The 26,698-nt window shown below is 28.4% G+C and overlaps 1 protein-coding gene across 11 annotated transcripts in view; it reads right to left on the bottom strand.

Annotated features, from left to right (window-relative positions):
* Positions 1 to 26,698, bottom strand: part of LOC119681783 (polypyrimidine tract-binding protein 1) — a 287,769-nt gene that overhangs the window by 220,873 nt on the left and 40,198 nt on the right. For 9 of the 11 annotated variants that reach the window (XM_038095061.1, XM_038095062.1, XM_038095065.1 and 6 more), the window contains exon 1: positions 2,186 to 2,360. The exons of the other annotated variants lie outside the window; for them this stretch is intronic. In XM_038095061.1, coding sequence (XP_037950989.1) covers positions 2,186 to 2,266 — 81 coding nt within the window. In that variant the 5' untranslated portion in view covers positions 2,267 to 2,360. Of the gene's footprint in view, positions 1 to 2,185; positions 2,361 to 26,698 lie in introns of those variants that run through there. 11 annotated transcript variants of the gene reach the window in all.

Raw genomic sequence — 26,698 nt, 5'->3', positions numbered from 1 at the left:
TCATTGGAATTGCTTGCTTGTATTGGCAGTTGTCTAGTGTGTGTTGAGCACAAGCTTGTGCTTAGCTTGTAACAAGTTCATTACGCGAATTTAACTACTTTTTGTGGTTAAGTTAACTGACTCTACCAAAGCCTATACTTAAGTGTATTTATAGCTGCTGCGTTCCTCCTTCTGATAATTGTAAGCATATATGTGTATATGTGTGTGCATGTGTGTTTATTACGTGTTTAAATGGTGTGTTTGTGATCGGAAGTATTTGTTGTTAAAATTGCATTGCATTGTGCTAATTAAAGCGACTTTATTCGGTATTTTGGCATTTTGTATTGGTTTTTATGCCTGTTAAGTGCTGTAAAACATGTCAATAAATAATTTTAATGTTAAAAGCTTATGTAGACTTCGTTAGAATGTAAAAAAAAGAAAAATTTTTGTGTTCTTTGTCATAATTTAAAGAATAAGACTGTTGTGGAAAATTAAAATGTGTAACAATGGAAACAAATAATTTCAAGACTCTTTTAAGAGAAAGTACTTTAGGAAACCATTTAATTTAAATTAGTATTTACTAATAGAAAATAAAAAAATATACAAAACAAAAAAAAAATAAAATAACAATCTATAATAACAATATTAAAAAAGTACAAGTTAAAGAATTTTCAAAAACATTTGGCTTCAAAAAAACCAAAAGTCATTGCTTCTAATTTAACAGGCACGAGTTCTAAACTTGACACTTGCAATTCAAACAAATTATATACGGACTATAAATTAATTAAAGGAAAACCAGAATAAAAAGTGGTATAATATACTGGTATAATATACCAGGATTAGAACCATACAAATCACTTATTGAGATACCAGGATTGTATGAACCTATCACAAGAAAAACTTAGAAGTGTCACAGGAATGCTAACAGCGCACTGTAGACTAAAACACTACCTAAAAAAACTGTATATATTTACGGATGTAAACTGTTTCTGTGAAGAGTATGAGGAGTCGGTCACACATGTGCTGTTAAGAGATACCATGATTGTATAAACCTATCAAAAGAAAAACTTAGAATCATCACATGAATCCTAACAGGGCACTTTAGACTAAAACACGACCTTACAAAACTAAATATATATACGTATGCAAACTGTAGTTTCCATGAAGAGAATGAGGAGTCGGCCACACATGTGCTGTTAGAATGCCCTGCGCTAATGCACGAAATAACGAAATAAGCTTCTGGGTTCTATACTATTTTTTATTGACGCAACAGGGCTTAAAGACCTACTCTATACCCAGAAGGGGGCACAATATACACGATGGTCGCAGTACCACATTCCTTAACAATAATAATAATAAATTAATTAAAAAACTCAATTGTTTCCTAAGACCACAGATGATGATCAACTACTCCTACTACTCGTAATAGCGTTATATGGTCACCCAAATTTCAATAAATTAACCAAAATGTTTGTGGTTGCCTTTTTATTTCTATTCTAACTCTTCTAACATATACGCGATGCGTGATAAAATATTTCCATTTATAACATATTTAATGTAAGTCAAACTACAGAAAAAATAACAAAAAAATCTTAAAAATAAAAATAAATAGAAATTTTCAAATAAAATAGAAAAATTAAAAAATATATAAAATAGGTGTTAAAATTGATTAAGCCTCAAATCTTTATAAAAAAATCATTAAATTTAAAATATATTTTCATATTTATATACTTTTTAATGTAAGCAAACTAAAAAGATAGAAATGGAAAACAAAATGGAATAAAGAAAGTTATAATAAAAGTTAATATATAAAGTTATACCTTCCATAACCTCAAATAATATAAGTTATTATAAAAAAAAAAAACTGTACAAATAAAACAAAATAAATAAAAGAAAAGAAAAAGACAATAGTTACTAAAAGAAAACGATAAATGAAATAAAATAAAATGTTACACTAAATTTTTATTAAAAAAAATTCATATCACTGTTGGTACATAAAATTTTTTTACTTTATAGCTGTCAAAAAATCATCTATTCTTTTCTAATTTTAAGACACAAATGAGAAATTTTTTAATTTCATTATTTAACATAATAAACTAGTCAAACTGTTAGCGCATACATGATGAACATATACATAATAAAAATCATTAATTTTATTAATTAAATTTATTTTCCAAAACAAAAAAGTGCTTAATTAAGTACTTACTTGAACTCGCCCCATAAGCGAAAACAATTGAAGTTGACCAAAATGGATGAAAAGATCATCATTGTTTGGAATGAAATTCATTTTACAATTTTATGCAATCACACGAAATATTTCACTGAATAAGTTGAATTAAATACAAGCAGAAAAAGTTCTTTGGATTTACTACTTCAATACAAACAATAGACTGATATTTTGTAAGAAATTTTTTTTTATATATGTATATATCATTTTTGTTCTTCGAAAAAAAATTGCATGGCCAACTTATAGTGAAAAACTTCTTCATCTGAACACAGTGAGCTAAGAAATAAAAAGTCATTGTGTAAATGCAAACAATTGGCAGCACTAACAACACTACCAACACTGGCAGCACGAAAATGATATAAAAACAAACTTTGTTTTCAATTTTATTGTTTATGTTATTCAATTACGTATACAAAGCGAAAGAGCGTGAGGATAAAATAAAAATGGAGGCCATTATTAAAATAAAATACGCTTTTGCCGTTACTGAGGTTGATTCGACTTCAGAGACAATCAGAGTTTAGCTGAAAAGGAAGTCAATGGAAGTAAAAGCAACATATATATAAAAAAAACTGCAAAAAACAAAACAATCTAAAGAAAAAAAAAACAACTAAAAGAAATCCAAAGAAAATAATCATTTCAATAAAAATGAAGAAAAGTTTTAAGTGTTCATTTCACTTAAATAGCACATGTGCGTTTCTGTGTGTGTGTGTGTGTGTTGAGTTTTCTTTTGTATGCATAAGCAAATATTAGGGGAAATTTAATTTTCCACACTTTATACAATGAAACTGAAAACAAAAACTATTCAAAGAAATGAAATCTTTTACTTTTGCTCATAAAAATGAGAAAAACTTTTGCAACACTTTTGTTATGTTTGCAACACTATGTCGTTATTGCAGCGCAATAACTGCGAGTCTCGTTTTGCCTTAGCGCATGTCATTGTTACTTTGTTGAAGGCTTTTTATAATAAACACTGGCTTTGGGTACTGCATTGCGTATGTTGTTGTCCATACTTCAGCTTTATTAGTGTGAAAAGGAGTGAATGCATGATGAGCGCGGCACCACAAAGTAAAAGCAATACTGAATGCTATGAAAATACAACCTTGAGTTCATTTTCATTTACTTATGCCTTTAACTATATTTCTTTGATTGAATAAATATTATATTATTTTTTTTTTTGCAATTTTTATGTTATTGTATTGGTACTAGTATTGCACTTATAATAATACTTCAAAATTTCTGTTTTGTATGTGAACAGAAAACAGTAAGAACTGTACCATTATGGAGTATTATTTTAAGAGATGCTTAAATAATTTAAGATAATAATTAATATGTATAGAGTTTCATGGTCAAATTTTTCAGCCTTAATTATATGGTCTGCTATAAAATTATATCCATCAAAGGAAAATTTTTAACCTGCAAGAATTTACAAGGCAAAAGAAATCATTGCTGCTTTAATTCAAAAACATTTTTTAACAGACAGTTTTTTTATTTATTTCATCTTTTTTGTATTTTTAGTGCTTTATTGAACTTGGTTTTGATGATCTTAGCCAGTACTTTGACTATCGGCTCGTAGAGATAACATATTGATTGTGAGGGCAATGTTATACATAGAGTCATGGTCACATCAAATTTGAAATTATGATTGTTTTTAATGTTAATTAAAAAAATTAGAATGTGTGAGAGAGAGAAATATCGATTTCAATTTGGTCACGGTTTTCATGTTTTATGTGTCTTGTAACGTTCTTCAAAACAGTGTTGCTCTGTAATAAATCTCAGAACTGGCGCCTATTAAGAATTAATATGTTGCTTTTTGTATAGATAGCTATGTAAGCATATTCATAACAAAATAGTAGTTTTAATAATAAATAGTAGAAATTTAAAAATACAGCTAAAAAATTTTAAACTATTTGTAGAACGGTATTGACGTTTTTAAAAACTTGAAGTAAATTTTTTATTGTATATTTTAACCTATTTTATCTACTATAAACTTAAATTTTTTTCTTTTTTTTAATTCTTCAATTGTCTTAATATAGAACAAATGTTGCTGGCTGCCACTTACTCAGATGCGCTTGTTACAGAAATTCCACAAAGTTCTTTCACTTTGACTTACTCACATTCATCACTTTTAATTCAAGACAACAAATACTGCAACTTTTCTTTGTTGCTGTTGTTGTTGTTGTTGTTGCAACTGTCGCCAGTGTTAAACATGCATACATACCACAACAAAGAGTGCACTTTGCACATTAAATGTCCCGCGTGCACAAATACAAATGAACATTTTCCAACACTAAGTGAAAATTGCATACTCTTTGCTATTCTTATTGTTTTTGTTGGTCAATAACACAGGCGGGCATTGTTGTTGTTGTCGTTGTTGTGTTTTGTTTTTGTAACCAAATGTCATTTCAACATTTGTTTGGTTTAGTGTCATGCACAAAAATAGTCACTCTGCTTTCAGAGCCGCCATTTTGTTACCCTTTCCACCATTTTTATTTGTATATTATGAGTTAAAGTTTGTTTTGTGTAAGGATATGTGTGTGTTTTTCTTTGGATTGCATGTGTATGTGCATTCATCATTTGTTTTTATGAGCTTGCCTGCCTGTAGCTTCTATTATAAGCTCGTATAAAAAAATTTTTTTTCTGTTGTAGATTCAACTTAGTATGAAATTTATTTTTACAGGTAATTGCGGTTTTTATTTCACAAAAAATAATAAAAAAAATAAAACATGAAAATTGTTATAAACCACAATTCATGTCTAGCATGTCATACAAATATATTAAATAAATAAAAAAAAAATATAGAAGGTTTGATATTTAAAGTCAGGATCAGCCAACGTGAAAATTAGAGTAATTAGAGAGAAAACTCCTGGAATTTTCGTTATTAAATATTAGTCTTGATTGGGTGACTTCAATGTGAATGTGTGATTTTTTTGTTTATTTCAAATAATTGACAACATTTTATGCTAACGAATATATAACAGTTAATAAGTTAGTCATTTAGTGCGATTAAACAATTAAACAATGCTCCTAATTAGAGCGCTAATACAATGTTAATAATATTTGCATTATTCTAAACTATATATATTAATTTGTAAAAATTTAATCATAACCTCAGCACAATTTAAAGAAATGATAAAAAAAAATAAGTCTTGTCAGAATCACCAGTTTCAAAAATATTTCTTTGAAGATATGATATCTGCATAAAGTAAAAATACAATATATTAATTATTCTTAATAACACATAAATTGCAAGGAAAACTAATTATAACCCCAAAACAATATTAAAAAATATAAAAAAAATCATGTTAGGATCGCCAGCTACAAAAGAAATTTCTTATATTTGTAGTTTGCAAAGATCCGGTAAGTAAAAATACAGTGTTAGTAATATTTTTATTATACTGAATGACATATAAATTGACAAGAAACTAATCATAACCCCAGAGATTAGGTTAGGTAATAATTGTGCCCTTGTGCACCAAGAAAGCTCACTTGAGCTCAAATAATGGCGTGTTGTGGTAACACAGAAATAGCGTTGGTTCATACATAGACTAGAAGGTCAATATACAACCAACGCTGATAAAGGGAAACTAACCTAACAATTATATAAATCTGGCTAAGTTTCTTACATTGCAGGATGACAGCTCAGTTAGATCGGTAAAGAAAAGGGGACTCCAAGATTTTTGATCTTCTACTAGTTAAAGATGTACACTGTCGCATGAGAAAAAAAACTGTTGCCTCCACGTCCTCAGAGCCAAAGTCGCGACAAAGGTCATTATAGGGATAAACTATTCTTATAGCATGCCTTCCTAATATGCAGTGCCTTGTCAGTGCTGAGCAGGTTCCTGTTTTAGTTGAAGTAGCTGACTGGTATGTTTAATGTGCAAATAGACAAAGTCAACTTAGAGATTTGACAGCTGAATTCGTCAGCCCAGTGTAGATTGGCTATGTTTAAATATTTTTGTTTTATTGCCACTTTAGCTGTTGCAATATCTAAGAAGTGAATGTCAGGGAGCAAAGCGTCTGCCATGGTAAACTCATCCTATATACCCAGAATAATACAAAGAAATGTACCAAAAATAGATATGAAAGTAGAAAAGATAGCCATTTTCAAAGAATTTTTTTTATTTTTAAAGACACTATAGATCTGGTAAGTAGATTTTGTATGATTTGAATCATGTTAAAATAAATAATTAATAAATAGTTATTAAATCAATAAAAATTTAGTATAAAAATAGTAATGAATAAATAAATATTATTATAAATATATAATGTTATAAATAAATAATGGAAATAAATTATAAATAAATGATTAATAAATAATTAAATAAAATATAGTAAAAGTTATTTGTTTTGATTTTTGTATTAAACTGCATATATATACGACTCTTTTCGGTCTTCTGGGAGAAGAGTCATTAAAAATGCAATCATAAAATAAGTAATGTATGTTTATTTAACAAGTTGAAAATATTATTAAATCTTATTTTACTTTGTGAAATTTTTTAACTACATTAGTTAAATTTTTTATTAATTTGGCGAAAAGAAATCGTTGTCTTTTGAAAGGAAGGAAGCGAGGAAGTGTTAACGACTTCTTATTAACCCTTTCATATACTAAATAGACAATTTGATTCTTTCAACGTTTAACGTTTGTCTTAAAATCTTTACAAACTTCATAGAAGATTCAAAATTTATCTTTTATTTTGCAATTATTCACATTTAAATCTCATACGTAGCACAGATCCACACTGGTACTAAACGTATGTTTGCTTTGAAAGAGTACATAACAAATAATATTGCGGTATGAAAATTTGTAAAATAGATTATAAAATTATGAATAGCAAAACAAATCCTACAAAATTCAAATGTTAAGAACAAAACAAAATAACACGCAACACAATACAAAAACATTAACTGGAAGAGTACAGAACATAAACAACCTTCAAGAGCCTGGGGCTAAAAAATCTTTTGCATGCGCCTTAACAAGTCGGTTTATTAACGTGTTTTTGATGTTTTCAACTGAAGCAAGATACAAACGTGCAGAGCAACCTAAACAACCTACACACATGGTAGATACAAAACAAAAAAAAAAAAACATGAGAACCTAAACAAAATTACGCACAAATAAAAGTGCAGATACAATGTTGAATGGCACTGATACAATTATAAAATTAATGTTTTAAGTGTATAATTGTATTTATTTGTATCTCTTTGACTTCTACTTCCACATAGCATTTGCTTGACTTATTCAAATTCATTTGACTCTTCTTAACATTTTAATTGAACCAAAATTCTTAACAAGATTAAAGTGCGTTGTGAACAAAAATAGGCGTTATTTGCTTGAATTATTCCAATTTGAATTTCTGACCATAAAAGTCGGTCGTCGATTCATTTGCAACGTGCACAAGCATCTTTTCTGCTATTCAGTCACTAATTAAATCTAAGCATTTTAATCTGTGGTAAAGTGAAATGGAAGATGTAGGCAGCCAGCTCTTACCACACAAAAGCCATTAAGACACATACAAAAGTAACAATACGAACCACAAATTCGCTATTAACGTACGTAACCACAGCGCATTATTCGACAACATTAACAATAATGAAATCGTTTGCTAAATGGGTCTTTAATTTGTTCAAGTACGAGCATTCCAGAGTATGGCAAAACGTATTGCTTCAGGGTCGCAACAGTAACAGCAACAACAAGGACAACAGCAAACAACAAAGTAAGTCTATCTAATTAATTTAATATTTACTTATGCAAAAATATACTCGCAGCTTAAGAGATTGTTACTAATGAAAATGTTTGTTGCTAAAGCCTCACAAAAGCGAAAAATGTTGCCGCAACATGAAAAAAAAAAAATATATATAAGAAATCAAAGAAAAAAATTATATCAAAGTTGTGGCTTTAAATCTATACGGCATATTTCAATTTTATTTGTCTTCACGGGAAGATTTCAAATCTTGATGTTGACATTGATAAATGTAAAATACTTAATGTATTTATATAAGTATTTATGTGTACCATTGTGGGTAAATAAGGGGACCTGAATCTATGAATGACGACTGCCTTTTGATACCGTAGTAGACACATTTATCATATTTTGTGTTGCCTAGTCGCGTTGAGTTGAGTATAGTTCGTTTGTGTTTCATAATTTTTAAAGTAGGTAAAAATTTTCTTGGTATGCTTTTAGGCGAATTTATTAAAATTACTGTCAATGTGAGTTAAGCATGTTTTTCATGAAAGAAGAATATTAATATATCTATTTCAACAAGTTGTTGTGTAGATATATTTATTTTTGAAAATTTAGTCATTAGCAATTAATTAATTAAGATTATATTCGCTGTATTTTTTTTTTTTTTTGATATTAAAGCTAAATAACAGGACATATGTTTATATTATATTCATTATAAATATTTGTAGAATATTAAATAGTATTTATGAGATTAGATGAATCCGTTGATTTAAGAAACGAAAAAAAAACATTATGGGTCACTTAAAATATTTATAGTATTTACCATGCTCTGTGCATATTAATAATAATAAAATCGTTTGCTAAATAGATCTTTAATTTGTTCCAAAGTTAAAATAGAAATATAAGTGCACATATGTGGAGAAAAGTGCATCCAAATATACAATCTTTTATACTTTCATTCGGGTTGTTGTGTTATATCCATAGTCTAAATAGCAATAACTTTCTTTGTTAAAAAGAAATCAGTAAATAAGGAATAACATAAAGGTAGAAGAACAAGAAATAGAATGTGCCGATACTCTCAAATACCTAGGCATAACCTTTGATAACAAGCACTCCTGGAAAGCACATTTCAAGTTAAAACGAGCTCAAGCTGCCCGAATATTACACTCGCTTCACCCGCTCATCAGCAGCAAAAAGCTCAACATAAAGAATAGAGTTAGCATATTTAAGCAGATTATTAAACCAGGACTACTCTATGACAGTATTGCGTTTTGCTAAACGCCAAACTCAACTTTAAAAATTCTTCAAAGAGGGCAAAATATTGCCTTAAGAAAACTGGTTAACGCCCCATGGTACGTAAGAGGAGCGGATATCCACAGAGATCTGAGAGTCGATTCAGTAGAAAAATACATTAAAGATTGTGCTCTGAAACTGTTCAATATAATTGACAGTCACAATAATTCAATACTCAGTATCCTAAAAATACAGCGAAATTTGATAAACACAGGTAGATCCAAAGACATCAGATCCATCATATTATAAAGCCCCGTATTCAGTTATTCTTAGTGTGACTTAAAACTGTCCACAGATAGAATAGAGTAAAGGTGCTGATTCACCAACTCAGACATCTGAATATCTGAATCTTATTGTTATATTAAGAAGCATATTTTTAGGCCTTAAAAAAATGTTTTATATTAATAAATAAAAAATGACATTTTCTGATTGTTCTCTTGAAAAGCAAAGCATCTTTTTAGGCTCTGAAACTGTTTGAGGCGTTTAAATGTTATGATAATACGTCGTTATTTCTAACATTATTTTCAATTAGAGTTTAAACAAGCATAAAATATATTTATCTACTGTAAATCAGCTACCTAATCATCTATCTTATTATAGATCCAAGTAATAAATGTAATTACATTATTAACATTATCCTTATAACTTAACATTTGCGCTATCATTGAACAACGAAATAAAATCTCAGAAGCACCTCAAAGGCAACAATTTCTGTAATTATTTTATAAGTTTGATTTTGTATTTTTTGCATAATTACGCAGCAAAAATTACAAGATAACAAAATCTATGTTTTCGCTGTGGTAGCTCTGAGGGCAACAAAGAGATCTATTCTTCTACATACCAGTCTCTACTTGAAGAAAGGAAATCTACGCTCGCTAACTTCTTATAAATTTTAAGGATACAAGCAAGCATGTTTTTTGTGTTATTTTTTTAACATTTATTTTCTTCGGGTTTGCATCAAAAACACAAGAAAATTGAAATAGGAAATTTGCCTCGAAGACAAATTACGTTGTACTTTGCGTACTGACATACATTCTACGCCCGACCGAACAACTGTTCAACCGCCACAAACATGCTCCACATCGTCGTGCTGTTGTTGTGTTTTCCATGTTCCCGTACTAGAAAATATGGGTAATAGATACTTGAGCATGTTAAAGCGCTCTTCTTTTTCTCGAGGACGATGAGTTTATTTGATGCTCCTGCTCCTGCTCGTGCTCCTGCTCCTGTTATAGGTTTTGCGCGCGTCGTTGTACTTCACCTAAAAGTAATTGAATAGCGCAAAGGGCATAAAGCGTTAAGGACAGCAAGGAATTGAATAGCACAACAAACAGCACGTGATTGACAGGATATTTTAAAAGTGAAAATAAATGTTTTTTCTTAACATATTTCGTTTTTTCTTTTTTTGTTTTATTGAAAAATAAACGCTGCAGCTTAAGTTGATATTTGAACGTTTTTTTTTTCAGTGCACGTAAAACAACATACTTTTATGGTAAATGTTTTGTAGGCGCAGGAATCCGAATATTTACTTTAGCTGAGGTAAAGGAAATCTCAATAGAGAGAAATTGTTTTCTAGCAAATTTTGTTATCTTTGAGGTTTTCAATTTGAGATTTGTTTAAATTCGCTAGGATTTTCTTGCTTTGAAGAAATCTGTGCTAGGAGGTAAGCACACAAAAATTTAAAAATTAATTAAAAAAAATTCATATTTTCTTAAAATTTTTATTTTTTTTCCCCAAAAAAAATAATTATTAAAATAAGTATCTAAAAAAATTACAATTATTATTAATGAATATTGTGTTTAGATTTCTTGTCTAAAGTTTTAAATACATAGCAACCATGAGTTAGGGTACCTAATCCTTTTTCTTACAAATCTTTTACTTACTTTAGGGCTTTTTGCTACTTTCTACCCTTGTATTTTTACTTTATGCCCTCTAAATCCTTAAATAAATATTTTGTTTTATGTTGACTTTGAACATCATAATGTGAAGGTTAGGGAACGCACTAAGGTAGGCTGATTGATTACCAAAACTTTGTCAAAAATTGTTTTTTTAGATACACCCGAGTACAACAACGGAAAAAAATAAATTTGGAAAAAAAGTATCAAATAGTTATTAGATATATTTAAAAGGAAGATAGTTACTCTGGTTAGGTTATTTATATATTTTTAAATATAAATATATAAATGGGACTATAATTTCAGACTTGTTGTATATTAGTTTTATGTAAAGTAGACACGGAAAACTGGTTGACCATTACAATACATAAATTATTAGCTCTGACTAGCAAATTATAAGAGCCTCTCCAAACTAGTAGTTTAAAAAAAATTTGATTGAGATTTTGATAGAACCGGATAGAAGATTAATGTTGCAGAACTTCTTTAATACTTGATTCATTACTGTTTTTGTAAGCATTCTGCCACTAAAGACTGCTTTAATAAGATACCGATTACCTTTCTACAGTTCTCTTTAACCAACGATAACGTTTTCGTCAATACTAAATTTAGTTTAAATATTTATATAAATTGAAATAAAATCTAAATGTGCTAGCAAATATAAATAAATTAGTAAAAAAAAATTTGAACAAAATAAATAAAAATATATAAAAAAAAAATTTCAAAAATATTAAAAAAAATATATATAAAAAGGGTGTAAAAAGGAAAAAAAAATGATAAAGAATATATGAGAAAAATATATAAAAATATATAAAATACAAATATATATATTTTAAAATATATTAAAAAATAATAATTAAATAAAAATAAATTTAAATCAATTTATAAGAAATTAAAAATGTTAAAAAAAATATAAATAGAATTGAAAAATAATAAAAATAAATTAAAAATAAAAAAAAGGAAAAAAATAATAAAAAATAATAAAAAATTACCAGTTAACTGCATCAAAAAATGGTTAAACTACACAATAGATTTTAGTGGAACAATAAATTTTTGTCAGGCAAAATCTAACGCAACACGAATGAACATAAAGAAACAGTTTAGCTGATTTTGGTCAAAATCAAATGCATAAGTAATCCAACAGCTTTAACTTAAGATGCTGTCTACAATAATGAGGAAATCGGGACTTTAAAAGCAACAAGATCAAGAAGTTCAACGTTACGAGGAGACATACTTATGGTATTGATTGTACTCAAGTACACTATTTTAGGCATCAAAATATATATTTTAGAAATTTAAAATACTGATTCCTGCAGCAAATACGCTGCAACTTTACAATATTACAGGAATCAGATAATTTTTTGTATATAAAAGGGCACAATATTAACTCGTTCTGCTTCAATCAATAATATAATCGCTCTGTAGTATGTCTTGTTGCAAAAAAATAAGTTAGTTCACCTATTAGAAAGGTGTTTCCAAGCAAGCAACAAGTATTCATTCTACCTCAAGTGATTTAATTATACTCCTAAAAAGATGCTTTAAAACATTAAAATATTCTTGAAATCTATTTTGAAATAAGCAACTAGTAAAATGCTAATTCGACCTCATATGAATTATTTAAGCTCCTAAAAGAGGTCCTTAAATAAATTAAAAAATTATTAAAACTTATTTTTAAATAAGTAACAAATATTCATTCTACCTCATCTGAGTTATTTAAGCTCCTAAAAGAGCTAATTTTTAAATTATTAAAAATATTAAAAATTATTAAAAATAATTTAAAAATAGTTGCTTAAATATGTTAAGAAATTATTTAAAACTATTTTTAAACAAGCAAAAAGTATTCATCGTATCTCATTTTGATTATTAGTTTTCTTAGCAGTTTTGTTTAGTTGAAAAAAAATAATTTATTATATTTCTCTTAATAATTTTCTTTAAAATAAATTCTTCTTTATTCTTCTATGACTAAAGCCGGAACACGTTATTGTTTTAAATATTTACTGGTCTAACCTTACAAACTTTAAACTTTAATAACTTGTTGTGCTTGGGGCAAAGGACACTAACAATCATTGTCGAAACCATGACTAAAGGAATTGACATTTTAAAGGAACTTACAGCAACAACTAACAACAAATCTTGCTGTCAAATTGTTATATTTTATTAGGAAGTTAGGAAGGAGCAACAAAATGTGTGTCAGCTTGCAAACAAACATTTCATGTTAAATGACCGGAAGTGCTTTGATATGATAGTTACCATGCCACTTATGACCTTAAAGGTTACCTTCGCAAAGCAAATGGACGAAAGCGAAGTAGAGGGAATAGACTGATATATATTTATATAGCCACAAATGTACCACAAATAGTAGTAAAACATGCACTTCACTCGCTGTGATGTTTAAAGAAAGAATTACACTTGAAAAATGTTTCCAAGTAAAAAAGGTGAAATGACAAATTAAGAGGAAATTAAATAAGGTCGAATATTAGTTGCCTAGGGGTCGGAGAGTAGAAAAGTTAAGATGTAACCTTTTGTGAGAGAAAGCTGTTAGAAGCTTAGAAGCTGTTGATATAGTAATAAAAAAAATGCGCTTTGAAACGAGTGTAACGCAAAAAAAAGGTAATAAAACTGATTGCAAGGAACTTGTCTGTGAAAAAATTTTTACTGCTACTTTCCACTGTAATTAAAAATAAAGGCTATATTCGGTCAAAATATAAAAAAAATTTTAATTAGTTAATTGGTGATAAAATTGAAAAAAATTGCATAATAAAAATGTGAGAAAAGAAGATTATATCAATTTCCAAGCTTAATTACACTAGCAAGTATTCCATACTATGCAGAAATCGACTTCATTAAGTTATAAAAAAATTCGACATAATGAGTGCTAGGAAGCATCATAAATTTTGAAAAATTAAAGAGTAATGTAAGCTGCTAAACCGAAAGGACTTGGTTTGACACCGGGGGGATAGCTTACATTACACGGTTTATATGTCAATATGTCATTGAAAATTTGATGTTAAAGTAGTAAAAAGAAAGAGAGAGATTATATGGGCTAATATAAAAAATTTACAGTTGTCAACTTTATATATTATTATTGCTAATAGTAAAAGTGCAATCTATGAGTCTGCATTACAAGATATATAATAGTATAAGTATAACATAAATATGTCTTTATAAATTGTATATGTCTTTATATGTATTATGTACACAATATGACATTTTCAAATTTGAGAAAATAATTTGTGGCAAAAGTAGTCTGCATCATGAGAGTACAAGACGAAGATGTAAAAGTTTATGCGATTTAGTAAGTGAGCAAAATGTAATAATGTCACAGGTAGTCACTATTTCAATTTCTTGCGGAAGCAGCTCAGAATGTAAGTGGAAACCTTTTAAAGATTTAAAATATAATTTATAGAAACAGAGTATGGAGCTTAACTATGGAGAATGGTTGCAGTTATACTACCACCAGCTGCAGTAACTACAAGCATAACTCAATCGCATTGGCAGTAGCAGTTAATTTACTTTTTAAAGTCCTACGAGTGCTTTAAATCCTTCTTATTAAATCAACTTTACCAGTGCAGTCGTACAATAGCAACAGTATGACTAAGACGCTTACTAGTTTGTGGCAAGAACAAATATGCTATTATTATAAATATAACTTATATAGAAGTGATCATAAAAAACAGTAAATAATATATAATATTTCTCTGAAATGAAGTAATGGAAAACATAAAGCTTAAGCTGCAGCTTTCGCAAGACTGTAAACTGTAAAGGTATGAAGACATACAGAGGACCAATATTGTTAGAATAAAAGCGGTGAAGTGAAGAGAAGTTTTTCATTTACAAAAAACATAAAACGTAAATAAAATAAATAAATTTATTTTCTTAAGTTGATGACAGTAAGAAGAAAAAACTGAATTAAATTTACTACACAATCAAGAAGTGCACAAGCGACAGTTATGAGCAGCAACCAACCAACTAACCAACTGAGATACAATGAAGCAGAATGCACGACAGATATGCAGACCTACAGACACAACGAAATAAATATATCAGAAAAGGAAAATCTCATACACCGCACACAGTTAGTTATTGGATTGCAAAAGGATATACCATAAAGCAATAACATTGGCAACAAGTACTGCAACTGCAAGGATTCTTCCTCTACTATTTATAGGTGGACCAGCAATTTCTGAGGCAGCTTGCAACTGTATCAGCAGCTCACACATAAGCTACTGCATGCTGCATGCTGTGTACTGTAAATATGAGGTAAGAAATGTAAAATTAAATATTTTATAGAAAATGAAAAGGAATGAAAATGCTTAAGATACTACTTCCCATTGCCAGCATCAAGTCCACACTCACACACATAAACAAAAATAAATACATGTGTATGTAATTTATTTTTCATTTTCCACTACAAAAGTATGAGTACTAAATTTTCGATTCAAAAATACGTACAATATATAAGTTTAAATATTATAGTTAAGAACTTTGTGGATTATTTGCAGCAAGCATACATATAGCAAAACAAAAAAAAAATAGCACAAAGAAAAAAAATAGAAAATTTATTTAAACTGCTGCTGCTTTTTGCCGTTACGACTCCAACTGTTGGCATAAGATACAAACTGCCAGAGACAGTGCCAAGGTAAACGCTTTAGTCACGGCAGCATTGGAACAGGTAAGCCAGCGTAGCCAGTAAGTAAGTAAGTTTATTTAAAATTCAATTATGGCATAAGGAAAAAAATTTCAATGCTATAAGGCGATTCTACACCTACCCAAAGGGCCAGTTAACATCTTGGTTTCGCTCGCTGACTCACTGACTCGCTACATTGCTTAGTTATTTCTCGGTTTGGCTCTTGATTTTAAAAGTGAAATCAGTTTGTGGTTAGACAATAAAGGGATGCTACGCAAGAAAACTATATACCATAAACCACACATACCCATGGCTACATGTGACGGTAGGTTGGTAACTGAAACAAATATTGCAATTGTTAAATTACTTCAGCTAAAATAGAGCAAAAAAAAAATTTATAGAATTGTGTGGAAATGCGCAAGGAATCCAATTAAATTTTAAGCATGACAAGTGATAAACTATGTTAAATGATGCACGTTTGTGGGTTAATAAAGTAAATAAAAAAGGTTTAACATATATATAAAAATAGGTGATAAGGGATTCAAGGTTTAAGTAGAACAGTTGTTGGGTAAGAGGGTTATTCCAACTTTGATATAAAGAACAACGTCTCATAAATATGGTAAGCGGATTTTCACAAAAAGTTATTATAAGTGAAATGAGCAAGTAGTATTTTAAATAAATAATACATATTAAAGAACAAAATAATAATGTAATTAATAATTAAATATTTAATTAAAAATAGAAAATTGTTTTATAGTAATAAATAATTAGAGCACTGATGATGAGTATTTGGCAATACTCGAAACAGCTGTATGGTCAGCCAAAAATTCAATTAATTAAGATAATATAATAATGAATTTTTGTTGTTGTAGTACACTACTGTTCGATAAACCTCTTTAAGTAATACTTAAATGTATTTATCTATTAGAATAATGTAAGTGTGGTAAATACAGCATAAATGGTTGTAAGCCAAGTGACTTGTATATTTAAAATATTTTCTAATATAAAATAATCAAGTTGCTGTTAACATATTGGCTGATAAGTTAGATAGAATGACACAAAGGCAGCGCTCTACTTATGAAAAATTCATATAAATTTCAAAAAGTTGTAAGTTTCAAATGACACCTGTCAGAATTTCATAAGATTTAAATGATTAAAGTTGTTGAAATGAGATAAAAGCGACTTTTTGCATTGGTATGTGAAAATAGAAAAAACTTGAATCCACCTCTTCACTTCACAGACGAAGATAGCAGGTAGCTCAGTGAACTGCAGCCGGTGAGCTTCTCCGACCAGAGCAGCAACAGATAGCTGGGAAGAATACGTCTTTATTTTGCGATGAGCATGGATATTTGTTGAATGACTACCACAAAAAAATAGCCAAACAATGAAATGACTAGTCCAACTAGTGTATGTGAAGGAAGAAGTCGCAAGGCCAAGTCCCCATATAGAAAAGAAAAAATGACACTTTCACCGAGAAAACGCACCTGTCTCAAGTCGTTTATTATATTTCTTTCTTAATAAAGCAAATTGAATATGGCCAATTTGTATAAATTACACTTAGAGTTGCATCTGCACCCCCGTATTCGATGGATTTGGCTCCCAGCGATGACTACCTGTTCGTAGACTAAGAAAAATACTCCATAGAATGAAATTTAGTTCAAATGAAAAAAATCATTGCCGAAACTTTAGCATATTTTAAGGCTAAAGGTGAATCATTCCACAAAAGAGATATCGAAATGTGAGTCAAGCCCTAAAATGATAACATTACTATTGAAGTAGACTATATTCATGAATAAAGCTTTTAATGAAGTAACTTTCAAATACTCTTTTTAAAATTGAACAACATTAACTTCGACATTTAAAACGGCGTTATTACCATAAATAATACAAAAAAATGAATAATAATATGATAATATTGAATGCTTAAAATTATTGTTTGAATTTGATTATACTAAACTCATAAATCTACTTCAACAAATAAAATGAAAACTAAACTATACTTTTCTAAATTCTAAACTTATTTCTTATAAGCAATTTCACTCTTACCAAATAATTCTGTATATAAAATAGTTGATCTTCGACTCTTACCTGTAAAGATAAAAAAGAGAAAAAAATAAATATATGCATATATATAAAACAAAATATAATATACTACAACATACAATATCACAACATTTACATACAACATACTATATATACTCTGAAAAAAAAAAAAAAAACGGAAATCAAATTAATAAGTCATTTAAGGCACACAGACACAATAAAACATTTATAAATATTACAACATAATTAGAAGTGTTTTACCTAAACTACGGATACAATAATAACATTTATAAAAGTACATTTAATTACAAATGTGATTAAATTTATTGTACATTAAAAAATGTAATTTGATTTTAATTACATTAGACTTTATTAATATTAATTACATATGCTTTTTAACAACTAAACACTTTAACCAAATAATTATGAATATTTGAAATGATGTTCACAGCGACTAAAAGTATGCTTTAAATATTTAATAAACACAAATAATAAGCTATGCTTACAGTGTATTGATTTTAATTAACGTTAAATGTATTGAATTATTTATATAAAAAATTAAAACAATTAAAATAATGAATAAATGATTAGATTTAATGACAAAAAGTGCAATATTTTTTTCCATAATATTTTGATTAAATATTGTATTTATTTTTGCAACAATATTAAGTGATTTTTTTTAAGTGAAGGCAATCAAACTGCACTTATACACTTAACTGTACTACATATTTTTGTAATGAACTTCAATGATTTTAGTTCTAAATTTTTTAAATATTTAATTGCAAATATTTCTTTCTTAATAAAGCAAATTAAATATTATTTAATTCATACTAAAACTCCGCTACCAAAATTATGGGTTGAAGAACTATAAATTATAAATCTGTAATAAAACCTTTATTAGTAACGATAGCATATAAAATATATATATTATTCGCTATTGTGATAAATAAAATAGCAAATTGCTTTAATTTATTTACAATTTTTTAAAATAGCAGATTACGTACTCGACATGAATTTATTGCAGCCCATAATAATTATATGCATCGTTATCATTCTATTGTTATCATCATTACAATAATCATTACATTAATTAATTATGTCATCGATAAATTTAAATTTGCTAATTAAAATTTAATCGCTTGCCAAATAATTTAATTTAGTCAAATGACTTTGATCACTCTATTATGCTCTAAAAATTGAAAAATAGCATTCTTTGATGATAGCATCGATAATGAAGTTGTTATTAAAAACTAATAATTTGATTTTATATATACAGGGTGAAATACGTATATATTGTGACGTCAAAGAACTTTAGTTTACATTAAAGTTACAAGAGTTTATATTAGAGGTCAACATACAGCACTTGAAGTATTACCCCCCAAAGTAGTTCAAAGTGGTTTTTTAATACGTAGCATATTGCTCTTTATAAGTGCAGTTTTAAGCTGTCTCACAATACTTAACATATTGACCTTTTGGATAATAAAAAAAATTTGTTCTACGTTATAGCAATTAATGTGTCAAAGAAGTCGAGTAGGGTGAGAATTTTTTGCATGTTAATCAGTAGATGGCATAAGAATTTATAAACGCTTTGAATAAAGAATTTATAATAATATATATATAGGAAAAATAGGGTGAATTCCATACTCAATCAGAACGTCTTAATATGAAGCACTAAAATATTTGTGCGACAACTTAAGCAATATTTTAAAAAAAATTATTAATAAAAATCAAATTAAAAATTATTTATTTTTTGATTAGTTGGCATATGTGATTAATTAAAAAGCAATATGCTTGCTAAAGGTCATGGCAATTTGGACCCTCATCCCATGTCAGAAAAACAAGTCCAAGACCTTCAGTTCAATATATGTTTAACCTTCTTAAACTGAATGAAAAAAGTTCAAATTTACAATTTGGATTCAGTATCTTTAAAAATGCCAATATAAGTTATTTTAGGATTTGTTTCCGACTTGTTCAAAATGTAAATAAAATAAATAGAGATTAAAAACTACTAGTATCCACCCATACTTTCGAGTTATAGCCGTACGTCTTGCATATACAGATTATATAAATAGTATTTTCTTTTTTTCCTCCTCTGGCAATAATTTTTTATATACCGTATATTTAAAAAATCCCACAGATAGTTTTTTGTCTCCAATAAATATGCAATAAAAAAATATCAAATTATTTTACAGGATATAAATTTTTTTGCTACTATAAGTATGCAATAAATACGAAATTATAAACGGAGGAAGAACAAACTTCTCTAATAAATAGAAAAAAAAAATTTTTTTTTTCAATGCCAAATGCCACTACCAATGGTTGACATTCTCATTGAACTAATAAATTAATGGATAATTGAGAACTCAGTTGCACCACATTACGTGGCATTGATATACCACTTAACTTTCAACATCTATTAATATTAAATTTTATACAGAAGAGAATAATTAAATTCTATAACAAAAGTCACGTCTAACTCTAATTATCTGAAAATTATTTTTTATTATTGACAATGGACCAATTTTAATGAGTACCGGAAATATGAGAATTTTTAAAAATGCTAGATGAAAAATGCGCATATGACATTTGCTAGGATGCAGCTATTAAAAAATCCAAATACAAATTAAACATAAAATGTAAAATAATATTTTTTTAATGAAATTTTAGGTTATGTTTCTTAAATTTTTTTTTGGAAATTTTACTTCTAAATTTTGGTGTATTTTTTTTGTTATTTGAAAGGTAAAATGAAATGAGTACGAATTTTTCGCTTCATTAGTGCAGCGTACATGTTTCAACTGACAGCATAAAATGCGCTAATGAAGCAAGTTTCAGTTACAGACAAAATGTAAGTACGAACATAGTCGAGCAGGCTAAAGTGAGGCAGGTATGCAGCAGGCAGGCTCTTAGCTAAATTGAGTCTAGTACACGCACACGTACACAAATAAGTTTCAGTTACAGCTATAGAAGTACTACACTACAACAACATTTAATAAAACCAATATTTACCTAGGATAATGCTGGAGTAAGGATTTCTTGTAAAAATGGGTAGGAGTAGGAGTGGAATAAGGCTTTGCATTTGAAATAAATTTCTATGTAAATTATAAGTGTGTAATGTGCTCGAAAAAAGTAAAAAATAAAAAAACTGTGTGATAGAAACGTGTTGCTTTTTGGTAAAGCAAAATTTTAAACAAACAATTATGATAAATTGAAAAGCAGAAATTGTTTTTCAAAATGTACAACCAAGCAAAAAAAAAGGAGAGATACAAGTAGAATTTTTATGTAAAAATCTGTTCTTAAGATTTAAAGCTGCTATGTGCGTACTTATCACACACAACTTAGGCAAGAACATAAAAGCACTTATAATGCATAAGCCATACACACAATATATAAGAAAAAAAAAATAATAATCTAGGCGTAGAAGTATAAGTGCTAGTACACAGTATGGACGTGTATTGTAGCTACTTTGTAGATATTTTGTGTGTAAGATATATTCTCTGAGTTATTATGTTAACAACTTTTATGCAGATTTTAATACAGCAGAAAAAAAATACTTTTACATTTACTTCGGTTAAGAAACATAAAAAAAATTTTTCCTAGAAGACATAAAAAAGTTATAAGTTGCCAAGCGAAGTGAAAGCAAAAGTTGTGTACGTACGTACGTACGTTTTTTCTCTAGCATAACCAGCGCCAAAAAGTAGGCAACAAAATCTATGCTACTTTTTAGAAGATTTTAGAATAACAAAGTGCTCGCTCGTAGCAGCAAAAAAAAGTTTTAAAAAATTGTAAGCAGAAAATTCCAAGAATATAGAAATAAATTTTTTTTAATTTATATTTTTTTTTTCATTTTTTCAAATATATATATAAATATATATGTGTTAAGTAAAAAAGTTTTAATATGAATAAAATATAGAAACAAACTTTATCGTTTATTATATTGATAATGACAATAAATGTAGCATCTTCATCATCTATGAATGCAGTACGTACGAGTGCTCTACGGCTTTAATACATCAAATACGGCCTCTATGAATATATTTTTGTGTGTTTTGTCTCCACGTGCCAATAGATTTTTATTCACACATATGAAAGTATAAAAATATGCCATAAAAATATGTTTAATAAAACAAATAAAAGCATAAATAACAGAAACAAAAGGAGAAATAAAAATTGATATCGAGCAAAGTGCTGTGAAAATTTAGGATAATAAATAACCAGAAAATAACAATAACTGTCAATGACTGGTTATGAATAAAAATGTATCTATGAGTGTGCTTTTACAGTAAATTTCAAATGGCAAACAATTACGCACAAACAACCCAACACAAATACAACAAAAAGTCGTAAAAATATTAACGAATTGTCAGTATTGAGTTTAATGTGTTTAGTAAGTGTTTAAGCATATATACGTACATCTCTATGGAAAAAAAAAAAAATTTATACTCAAAGTATAAAACACAATAAGATATAAGATGGAATGCGCTATATTGTTTATAAGTACTCAAGTCTTTTTACTTTAAGCCACATATATACAAACAACACTTATTATATATTATTTTAGCTGTGACACATAAATTGGCATTAACCAAAAGAGCACACACTTCTGCTGATAAATCCTTCCTACTACTGCTAGACTCCTAGGCTGGCGGCTCAATTCCTTTTCACTAGTTGCTTCAGCAATTTCTAGGCTAAAGTTTGCAGTAAGAAGTACCTTTTTTCTTTTGCTACTTATTACAAATTTTGTTTTTTTGTTGTTCATTTGTATGTCATTTATATATAAAAAGATATAAAAAGTTATATACTAATATATTGCAACCATTTGTTGCTAGCTACTTCTCTCGTACCTTCTTTTGTGTACTTATATTGTGTGGCACGACGATAGAAACGTACTATGCCTAGAGCGGATTTCGTGTATCTGTATCTGTTGCTTCTTCTATTTCTATTGTTTGTGTGCGGCATTCTAAAAAGTTAATAAAATCTGCTGATAACGTACATTTTATAGAAAAACACAACAGAGCAGTTTCCTTTTGCCTTTTGTGAAAGAAAATTAAATCAGTTAAAATGGCAAAAACAGCTTTGTTTGCGGGTAAATTCTATTCTGGCTTAAGGAGAGGGTAAATAGCAATAGCAGCAGCACCACAGCAATTGTGTTCTAGATAATTTTGATTTTTTATTTTTTTTTATTATTCTTTATTTTATTTTTTATTTTTTTGTGAACGTTAAGAAAGAAAAATTATTTTTCTTTCAGTGGTTAACAAATAATATGCAAAATTTTGTACCCCGTGGTATGAATGAAGGCAGAACGACGACGATTTACTTTGAGCACATTTTTTAATTTCATTTTTAATTTTATTTTTAATTTTAATCAGAAAATTTTTTAATAGAAAAAAAAATGCCGCGTGTTTTGGTAAAACTGAAGTTCATGAATGATACATGAGGTATTCAAAGTTGAAGGAGGGATTGTTTTTTATCAATTGAAGGTAGTCTGTGAAAACATAAAAATATAAAAGTTGTTATGAATTGTTTTTTGTGATTTCAATAGCTTATATTAGTAAACAAATTTTAAATACAAAATAAAATAGTAACAAAACAGGTCTTATTGACACGTAAAAATACAGATGAGATAAAGTTTTCTATAAGAATCATAGCAACCTGAACCAAAGAAAGCTATTTCAAAAGAAATCAAGAGCATTTAAACTTAAATCAAAGTCTTTCAAATCAAAATCAACGATTATCACAATTAGAATGAAATACCTACTAGAATATCTAAGCAATAAATTAAGAGAAAAGTGAAGAAAATTGTTTCAATCGTATATTGTGCTAGTTATAAATAACTAGAAAGGCCAAAAAGATGTTTAATTCGCTAACCGCTGATGAAAAACACGGTAGAGAAATTCAAAATCTTCGTGGAAATGACCAAATAACCAGAGACATGAAGGAACTCGGTAGTACAATGTAGCGACAACAAGCAACTCAGCTGACTGTCTGGTAGAAGATATTGAACTCGGTTGAAGACGACTTACGTCTATAATGTTCAACTACGTAAGGAAGTAAGTCAAGTTAAGATAAAATAAAAAAAAATTAGGAGCTTCGAACTGAAATCAAAGGACTTATTCCCTATTTAAGCTAATGCTTAGTAAGGAACAGAACCCAATAGTCGAATGAAAAATAGCCAACATATAAATTCATTAATCGTAGTCAAGTATTAGTTATATTTTGATAATATTTAATAACTAGACCTGTGATTAAGCACAAAGTAAATCAATTAATTTTCCATACGACAGACAGTTACAGGTATCGATCTATAGGATTCTGTAAGAAACAGAATTCAATGATAGAACAAAAAATAGACAATGCTGAAAGGGATAAATGTAATAGTAATATCTATTACATTTTGAAAAGAGTTAGCTATTAGAAATGTTTTTAAGTATGAGGTAATTTCATACATTTTTCGTAAAACATATAGCCACAGGTATCAACCCTCTAAACGCTAATGCTTAATAAGGGACACAACCCAATGGACAAACAAAATATATACAAAATAGAAAATAGAGATAGTAGAAATGTATCAGTTACATTTTAAGAAAATTTAATGATTAGACAAATAGATAGGATGAGCTAAATAAATTTGTTTTTCATTAGATTATCAGCCACAGCTATTAATCTATATGTGTAGCTAAGAATGTATAAGATCTATATGAGCGGCTGAAACATCGTTTGTACTTAGATGAAAAAATTGCGGCTCACTTCTTTCGTCAGTAACTTTCGTCAGAAAAGTCAATAGTATTGGACTACATTAAAAACAAATCTATGGTATCATGGCAACAGCAAATCTCTTACAGCATGGACAAGTTATGACTACTGATGTAGTGAAGCTATATCCACATACTATTCGACATACTTTGAGGGGATATATTATATTGGACAATATTTTTGGAGGAAATTTTTTTTTGCAATTCACAAAATTAATTATAATAAAAATTTGCGGCAATCATTTCATCAATACAGTATTTATATATATATGTAGAGGATAGAAGTTAAGACGAAGCATTATATGCAAGTGAGTTAAGGATGCGTGGGATTTTCAATTGAAGCTAATCTCTGTCAGACCGGGGAAACCTATTGGACGAATGAATAATAGACAAAATATAAAATAGTTATAAAAGAAATATGTTCGTTTTATTTTGTAAATAGTAAATAACTGGAACCGTTCTTCATTCTTCACTCCAGTATGTTCCCAGGGGTAAATTGGGTCATAACGAACATTTTCCAACTGTCACGATTTCTTGCCAGAATTTTAATTTCTCTAAAGGTTCTTCCGCTTGCTTGGATTTCTATCTCTAGTGTTCGCTTCCACGTTTGCTTGGGCCTATCAGGTCTTCTGCTACTATAAACGTGAGTAAACATTAACAGGTATACATTATAAATAGGTATATCAACGTATTTAAGCGTCAGAGCTCAGAGCTTCTCTAAGAGAAGCGCTATGTTATTTCGTCCAAAAAAATATTTTAGATAAAAGTATAAAGAATTTTTTGTTTTTATAATGACAGCATTTCACTATATAATTGTTAGTGAAAAAATTAAATTAAAGTCTTTAATTGAAGTGCATATGTCAATAAGTTTCGATTTACTAATTTGTCAGCAAAAAATATCTAACATTGAATATAAATTTTAATTTATTTTCGATACAAACTAAAGTGCTGAAAATTGAATAAAGCCAAAAACAGTTGGATTCTGTAGCCTAAATCAATAAATCAGAGCAAATTCCATATAAATTGGCCACACAATTGTGCATAATTAACAAAGCAAAATATTTCCTATTAGTTGAGCTTACTGAAATTTATATTCATATTTATATTGTTGAATATAATAACGATAAATACAATAGTCGATTGCAAAACTATAGTATTTTATTTAGTCGGTGCATAAATTTCAGCAAATTTAATGTGTATTTACTTGCTGCAAATGCCTCGCAGCACAATGCAAATTAATTATGAGTTTTCATTGCTTTATGTTAAATTAACTTTGACAACAAATACTTAAATGCATTTAAATTAATTATACAAAAAAAATATACAAAATATGAAAAAAAATCATACTTTATTGGCTTATAATGAATATGCAAAACCAAGCAAGTTTATGTAAATAAATAATAATAATGTAAAATATCATACCACAATTGAACTTGTGTTTACTGTGACGTATGTTTCTTGTTAAATTGGTTAGTATAATTTATTGTTTAGTTTTGGACAATTTTTTGCATTATTTAACGAATTTACATAGCAAAATTGAAAAGGAGATTGGGTATTTAGCATATTTCTACAGATACGAAAAAAATTCTGTGAAAACTTCACTTCACATTAATCTTTTGATGCAATTTTCTAGCTGTCATTGTAAATTTAAATTCCAAATTATACCTCATACAGTTCAATAGATCCATACATAGTAGTTGGAAATTAATAATTTTTCAAAATCTTTTCTTAGATATTCTGGCAAAAAAGAATTCCCAAAAATTCGTAAACGCAGAAAATCAAATCATAAGAGAGAATCAACAAGCAACAGGACAGTGCGTAAATGCTCTCAGGATTTTAAAATACTTGATTTGTAAACTTGTTACGAGAAGGACACACATAAGTGTAAAATCACATAAATGTCAATGCATAAAACAAATCTGAGATACTTTATCGAACATCTCGAGTGGAACGAAAAATGCACACCCAAACCAATACATAAAGCTACACAAATCGTGCAATCGGTTGGATTTTCTTCTGCTTCTGCTTCTGCTTCTGCTTCTGCTTCTTCTACTTCTTTTGTGCACTAAACTCAGCAATTTTCCATACAATTTTACACATTTGACCAGGACTACAGGAGCAGCTTGTTTGCATGTATTTATGAGGACATTTTTTCATTTCAGTTTTTTTCTATTTTGCTTTTTAACTCAATGAAGTGATGGAATGTT

Source organism: Teleopsis dalmanni, chromosome 2 (genome assembly GCF_002237135.1).
Source record: "Teleopsis dalmanni isolate 2A chromosome 2, ASM223713v2, whole genome shotgun sequence".
Classification (NCBI taxonomy): domain Eukaryota; kingdom Metazoa; phylum Arthropoda; class Insecta; order Diptera; family Diopsidae; genus Teleopsis; species Teleopsis dalmanni.
The sequence above is the reverse complement of the archived record's forward strand: the minus strand, read 5'-3'. Positions and strand labels throughout refer to the sequence as shown.